The 7,664-nt window shown below is 42.1% G+C and overlaps 1 protein-coding gene across 3 annotated transcripts in view; it reads left to right on the plus strand.

Moving 5' to 3' along the window:
* Nucleotides 1–6,055, plus strand: part of arhgap36 (Rho GTPase activating protein 36) — an 85,912-nt gene extending 79,857 nt beyond the window's left edge. For all 3 annotated transcript variants that reach the window (XM_084923630.1, XM_084923632.1, XM_084923631.1), the window contains exons 9-12: nucleotides 398–568; nucleotides 1,015–1,103; nucleotides 1,211–1,437; nucleotides 2,036–6,055. In XM_084923630.1, coding sequence (XP_084779756.1) covers nucleotides 398–568; nucleotides 1,015–1,103; nucleotides 1,211–1,437; nucleotides 2,036–2,367 — 819 coding nt within the window. In that variant the 3' untranslated portion in view covers nucleotides 2,368–6,055. The remainder of the gene's footprint in view (nucleotides 1–397; nucleotides 569–1,014; nucleotides 1,104–1,210; nucleotides 1,438–2,035) is intronic.
* The last annotated feature ends 1,609 nt before the right edge of the window (nucleotides 6,056–7,664 follow it).

The raw sequence follows: 7,664 nt of genomic DNA on the forward strand, positions 1-7,664 counted from the left end.
TGATACTTAACCAGATTACAAATGCAAACATTTCTGACTAACTGGCCTTTGTGAACACAGAGTTTTTAAGGTAAGTCCCTCAGTAAGTTGCACCTCTACCAGATGCTTTTGGGAGCTGTCGACAAGCAAGATGAAACGCAGAAAAAGCATGTTTAGCCAGTAAAACTGTCCAATTTGTCCGTTTTGCTCTTGTGAAATACTGGAGAAAAATACATTGCATGAATATTCTGGTGTTGCTTCATTGCTGTCCTGACATTTATGCTGCAGCTGCTTGTTGGTTCTCAGTAATGTAAAAAGAAATCCAACAGGATCACGTTTTGCAAACTTAATTTACCACAGCATATTCCATCACTGCACTTTGACCTCCATCACCGCCTCCTCTTCCTCTGCTCTCCAGATCCCCGGAAACAAGATGACGGCCGCTAACCTGGCCGTGATCTTCGGGCCGAACCTGCTTCAGAAGGAGCGCGGGGGAGACGTGAGCCCGCAGGTGATGGGCATCGAGGACAGCACGGCGATCATCAGCGTCACACTGATGCTCATACAGAACCACAGGAGACTCTTCACGGTACTAGAAACACACAGCGCTCTTTCAGTCATTTGTGGAAGTGATTCAGAAATCTTTTATTATGTTACGCTCATTTCCAACTCGGCGTGTTTATTCTTGGACTCTACTAGAGCAGCTTTGCAAAGTTCACAATAATCCTTATTTATCTTATACCTGACCTCCCCTTTCTCTAAGTTCACTTTCTTCTGATTGGCTGCCCCTCAGGGCAGAGGAGGCTCTCTCATTAACACTATGTTAATCTGAAATCAGAGCTTATACTTAGTGCTCATGGTTTCAAAGTGTCAGACTAAATATTCATGCCCTGGCGACCCTGGACACCCTTATTATCTTCCAAGTTTGTGACTTCCCAGTGTGACTCCCCCTCACCAGGCAGCTGTGATGTTCCATCCGCCCTAGAGATGCTAATTATTTTCAGTGATGCTTGAATCTGATGTGTGTTCCTGCAGGTCTCTGCAGAGCTGCAGCAGGAGGTCCTGATGAGTCTGATCCAGACCGACCCGGACATCATCGACTACCTGCTGCGTAGGAAACTCAGGTAACCGTGACAGTCAGTGGATCAGCCGTCATCAGATCTGGTGTCGGTTATGTTCGTCTGCACTAAGAAAGCTTCAGTTTAACGTGCGTGTTTCTGTTCTGTCACAGCGGCAGTCACCTGACGGTGGAGAGCGGCAGCGAGTCCACCGGTCGCAGGGACACGGGGGCGTCTCTGGACTCAGTGGGAGCCTCCAGTGGCAGCCTGTCCCCACTGGAGCCCCCGTCACCGCTTTTCCCCCCGGATGGGAGCGGCGGTGATGGCAGCCTGACCAGCGAGGTCTTCCTGAACGTCCTCAAACTGAACCAGAACAGGAAGCGGCAGGACACCAGATACGGTACTATGGTCTGCTTGAGTTTTTGTGAATGTGAGGCTCTGAAGACCTGAAGGAATTTCTCATTTAAAGTTGTTTCTTTCAAAAAAAAAAAATCAACATTTAAAACATTTAGATTAATGACAGGAGCAGGAACGATACCACAAAGCAAGGTTTTGAGGTTTTCAGCTGTGATCCTTGGTTAGTTTAGCATCTGCTTACTTGTCTTTTCAAGCAGTTGTTGATTTTTAGGTAAATTTCCTGCCTGAGACAGGAGTCTTTAGAAAACCCTGAAACAGTGCTCTGCAGTTTCACCGCCATGTGTTAAAGCATCTCTGAAGGCAGTGTAATGTAACACAGACCACACGCTGGCTTCTGGGGGTTGAGGACGTTTGTGGGAACGATAAGTGTGCCAACAGCACCCCCTAGTGGCGGCGGGCGATGCTGACACAGAAGTTGTTTTTAACCTGTTTTATCTTAAATCTGAAACATGTAAGAAATCTGGAAGGAAGGGGGTAAATACTTTTCACAGCACTCTATGACTCATGTTACACAACTTTAAGATAACAAATAGTTTTTGTCTTTCAAGTTCTGAAACCGTGTCCTGTTCTTGGTCCTGCAGGTGAGGTCCCTCCTGGTAAATCCATCCGCCACATGCGTCAGTTCCACTCCCACCACAACCTGCTCAGCCTATCCCAGTCCTCCTTCTCTTCCTCGTCCTTGTCCTCGTCCTTCACCCCCAGGCTCCACGCTCAGGACTCGGATGCCCAGGACCGTCGAGGCCCGGGTCTGAGCGCCGCGCTGAGCTTCTCTCTGAGCTCGAGTCTGAGCGGCTCAACCGAGAACAGCATCTGGGTGAGGCAGACGCCGCAGGAGGAGAGCAAGCCGTCGCCGACCACTAATTTCTGGGACTTCTTCACCGGGAAAGGTTCGGGCTCAGAGACGATGGTATGATGAAGGGAGAGGAGAGAAACAACCGGTCAAGTTCCAGATTCACTTAAAGAGACGCTTACTGGTGTAAATAATACAGGTCTCTCCCTGACATTCCCACTTGACCTCATAACCGTCCTGCTGTGGGTTTTCCAAGCAGGAAGTTGGAATTTCCCACGTTTTTTGGCCCCTCTTGAACTCAGCATGGGTATGAATGAAAACTAGAAGAAATGAAGGACACAAACTTCTCAGACACAAAAAACAAAGGAAGAATAAATCAGTGAGATTACCTGAAGGTGGATCCACTAATAAAAACATGTACAGGATGGATTCATATTTTAAACCCTGTTTCTACAACTGCATCTTCTGACACTCAGTGTACAGAAATCATACCAGGCATACTCCGTTTGTTTGTTTTTTCCTGCAACCTGCACTAAGCTGCTTTTGCAAATGTGATGTAGCTGCTTAACATTCAGTAATGATCTCAAACACCCGCAAAGTGTGTTTCCCCAATGAGCACTGCAGGTCAAAAAGCTCAGTGCGATTGCATCTGCAGTAAATTTGGTTAAAATGTCGATTATTATACCTTAATATGTAATTAGGATGTTTCACATTGAATCTGTGCCCCTGAAAATGGTTAAATAGCTAAAAAATGTACATAAAAAAGGCATTTTGAGAAGGTTTTCACCTATAAATCAGCCCTTAAAGCTGCAGCAGGCAGCTTTTGTTTCTCCCATCAATGGAGACAAAAAAAAACCTTAGATACGCCTGTTCCCCCTCTGGGTTTTCAGGTTTTAGAAAGTAAAGTGCGGGACTTTGGCCAAACATGAGTGTTTGCAAAACCAAACAACAACAAAAAAAACCCTGATCATTGCCATCAAATCGTGCTAGGAGTGGTGTTTTAAGCAGCACAGGCAAGCTAAGCACAAATAAATAGAAATAGTGGAATTGGTGTCGCTCACTTACGGTATGTAAGGCTAAGTATAAATTAAGAAGCCTGTGTAGGTTCCCAGTCGTCCAGTTCATGATGGTCCAGTCACCTTCTGTTCAAGCTCTTAAGACTACAAATTAAGATCTATGCCGAAGACTTTAACCTGGGATAGTGGGGTTCAAACCCAATATGAAGCCAAAATTCAGCATAGGTTTATGTTTTATGCTCTAAGAAGAACTCTGTTGGGTCGGACTTAAAACAAAGAGCCCCTGATTTTGAGAGGACTGTTCTTTATTTCTGCCTACTTCAGCTTTAATGGTAAATGTGTCAGTGTGAGTGGAGTCAGCCAAAGATTGTCTTCTTTAGTTTAAAACAGTAAACTGTCTATTATCCTCTGATTTCTCATCCATATTTTAATTCTAGATTCTGCTTGAGTAGCTTTACAAATCGTGCAACCGCCTCAGATCATCTTCTGTCTGAAACAAGTATTTTCAGTCCCCGTCTTGAGAATGTGGCATGACTGAATTCATCCGGACTGTGTCCAATGCACTTGGAATCTGTTTCCTTTGAAATGTTGCTTTAAAGATGAAGACCAGGTCTGCAACCACTCACAGTCAGTTGCCATCTTCAAAGCAATGTTAGCTCATCAAGGCGGCAATAAGGCGTAGTCAGCCTGCTGTCAGTTTGGGGTTGAGATTTGTGATAAGATGGCAACTAATTATAATAAATCTGTGAAAATTGCAAACCTGTTGCTGTCTATATAAGCAGAAATTCTAATTGACATTAACTACTTACATTCAGTGTCCAGCCGGAACCTCAAAGATTTAAAGCAGAAATTCCTCCACAAATAATGACGTAGTTGCTGCAGGACGGCAATTTAACTGCAACATCACATAGTTGCTCAGCAACCAGGCTTTTATAAAGGAATATAACCAGAATACATACAGCTGGAAACCAGATGGTAATCCATCTGCATTTATAAATAAAACTGCACTTATTTGCAAACCTCTTCCAGTCAGTCAGGAAGGTTGCCTCCAATTTTTTGTGCAGTAACCTTGAAATCAAATGGGTTTGATTTCAAGTTGAGGATGTTGGATGCCCAACCTCTGGGTGACCATTTGGTTGCTGCAACTTCCTGCAATTAACAGCAAAAAAAATATGCAACTTAGCAAAGAGCCTGGCAACCAGTGAGAGGTTTCCATTCCTGTTTAGTATGACTGAACCATAAGGCAGGTGGGTGAAGCTTTAAGGCAGGTGTGCCTGAGGTGAGTATCAACCCTCACTGATGTCATACTGATCCAAGGCTGATTAGCTGGGTTTTTTTCAGGGATTATTTTTACATACTAATTATACATTTGATTTGTTGGCCTTGGTGTCTGAAACGTTGGCTACTTTAACAGTATGACATCTGAAATCTAAGAAAGTTTTCTTTTTCTTTTTTGTTTTTTAAAGCAGCTCAGAGGGACTCCTGCTATTATCAGCAGTCACAGACACACCAGTTTGGTAATATGGAAGTCAAAAGATTGAAAATGGAGCCAACGCTGGTGGACTGATCAGAAGTTTCTTTTATATAATGAAAGTTTACTTGTAATCACTACAAGTTGTGTTGCCTTTGAGTTGTAAGCAGTTCTTTTCACAGATTGAGTCACTTTAAGTTCCCCACTTGTAAATAACAAGAAGTCTATCCAGAATTCACCAGCTTTTGGTATACTGTATTTTTTGTAAACCAGATTTAACATTACTGTACCTCCATATGTCACATCATATCAGTACAGAGATGTGTTCCCAACCAAGTCCTAACGTCTCCTCTTAATACCAACATAATGTGAAGCACTGAGCTGCCCAGTAAAAGCTGCTTTTCTTATTTCTTCAATCAGCTGCAGCTGCAGAGAGGAGAAGCAGCCCTTCAAACTTGTCTGTGGAAGCTTGTTTGTGCCACTATAAAAGAAAATGCCATCCATATGTCAATAAAGTATAACCCTCGCTTACCAATAATTGCTATATTGCTAATTGTTACATTTTATTCATTTGTGGAACTTCTTCCTTTAAGGCACCAGGTGTCCATCTCACAATTTTGGGTTATCATCACAAACCCTACCTACTAACTCAGTCATCTAAAAACAATAGTATTTTCAGTGTTTCAAGTCATTTACTCGATATCAAGTTTAACAATGTTGATATATGGTTAACAAAAATGTTTTTGTTGGGGTTTTGTTTTTCTATGTCACAAACAAGCTTCCATATATGCTACATCTTTCGGACATAAACATTCTGACTTGCATCAAACCCGTGTATAAATGCATCCATGCCTGCTTTAAAGGTTATTATGATGTGTCAAAATTCATTAGACCAACAGGAAAGTACAAAGATCCGTCTTCAGCAAGATTTCACAGGTGTTGTTGCCCTTTTTACCACAAGAGGGCGATATTTGCCAATTCATTGCAAACGTTAACACCGCCAACATACATGGTTTTTCCTACAGTCTGTGCGCACACTCAGTGTACAGATAAACAAAATAGGTTTGGGAATAGTGCCAAACAACTAGCAACTTGTTGTACAAAGATATATATTTTTGTTGTCGTTTTTGTATCCGGTTCTAATTTCTGGACTTGTGCACTCCGTCCTTCACCCTCAGCAGGTGAATGTATCATTTTTTTCTGTCCCTGTAAAAGAAACGAGGCATTTCTTTTTCTGTATTGTTGTAAAATCCATCAGTGTTTGTGTGAACCTGCTGTTTGAGAATGTACCACCTACCTGCAGAGAATTAAATGTCAAACTGCCTCCTGTGTCATTGTTTACTGCTCACGGTGCAGCCAGAGGAGCGGGATAAACGCCCTGAGTCAGTGCGCCGCTTCAACGGCTTCTCGGAGCTGGAGTGCGGTCATGCTTTTGGCATCGGGACAAGCATCTTAAGAGCAATAATGTCAGAAGACAAAAAAGCCTCCAGGGGTGGATGATCTCACACAGAATAGGCAGGCAGAAAGCTTTTCAGCTTCCATTTAAAAACTGGAGAGCTCTCTTTTTTCTTTTTTCTTTTTTTTACGAAATGCCTGCAGTCAACCAGTATCCTCAGTTTTATATGTTTGCAATGTTTGCATAACTTGACTTTCAGCACAAAATATCAGGTTTGTAAACTGCGTCACTGTGGATCCTGGACCATCCAGCTGTCTGCTGATGCTGTGTTAACTTGAAGTAGCGGTTCCCTGCTCTTCTGGCTCACGGCTCCTTAACTTGAAGCAAACTTTCAGGAAAACTGAGGTTGCAGAAAGAAATCCTAATTGCTGGTTGTGGCAGCTGAGTGAAGATGAGCTATGGGCTTTAACCCAGAGAGGGAAGCTCAAGTTTTTGTGGGGGTTTTTAAGTTATAAAAGGGGGAAAAGGGTTTAAAATGTGAAATAATTTATATTCACACCGTTTTCAGATGTTTTAGGGTTTCTGCACCTTTTTCTAAAACAGTGTTACACAATACTGACTTTATTGTGCTACGCTGCAAAATAAACCCAATCCCCCATATTAGGACACTTTTTTTTCTTTACATGTACCAGGTCCAACTGTCCAAATAGAGAGAGAGGACAAATATGGCTCTTAAGCAGGCAACAAACAACCTCAAGTCTCAGGAGGTTAATTTTGTACAGCAACAAGTACAAATATTAAATAAACTGCAGTTCAATCAAAATGTGCCTAATATTTCGGCAGGAATGATGACAGTCATGGTAGACTGGCACAAACAACTGATTGCAGGTAAATAGTTGTTTTCTGGGCTTTTACAGCAAAAGTTTTTTCTTTAATAAATAGTCCCTTTAACCTTTCAAGCATCTTTTTCTTAAATACTTCAGTGGAATTTATTTATTTTTTAATTTTTCAAGTTTTTCACTGTGCATCCGTTTTTAGTTTTTTAAAAACCACATCATCAGAATCCTCTATTTATATCGACTTTAAATATGGACAGCGCTTGTAGAGCACTCGAGCAACCTCTCATTTCTGCATTTTTTGCTTCCAAGGAGCCAGACTGTCTTGTAATTTTTTTAAAGTGGTCTTGGACATCAGTTCGCAGGCTTTCTGAAGGTCTGTTAAGGGTTCTCTTTGGACCTGCTTTGTCACCCATTTCCAGTCCAGTCCTTGTACCTGACCATTTTCAGAGTAATACATTTATTTATCTCTTAAGCCACTTTTACACTGATCTATGAAGCATAGCATTTGAACATAAAAGGTCTCCTAATGGACCACTGCTGTGTCTACTCATTACAGTCAGCAAAGAGCCATTTTAACCAATTTTAGTTACTCATCCTGAAAAGATCCAACTCATTAGATTACAAGCATCTAGCTGCTACTTACCCTTTTAATTTCTGTTCAACCAGCAAAGATGTGATTATTTTTTTCACACAACTGC

The sequence above is a fragment of the Perissodus microlepis genome, chromosome 3, assembly GCF_051167445.1.
Source record: "Perissodus microlepis isolate ML-2025 ecotype Zambia chromosome 3, ASM5116744v1, whole genome shotgun sequence".
Classification (NCBI taxonomy): Eukaryota; Metazoa; Chordata; class Actinopteri; order Cichliformes; family Cichlidae; genus Perissodus; species Perissodus microlepis.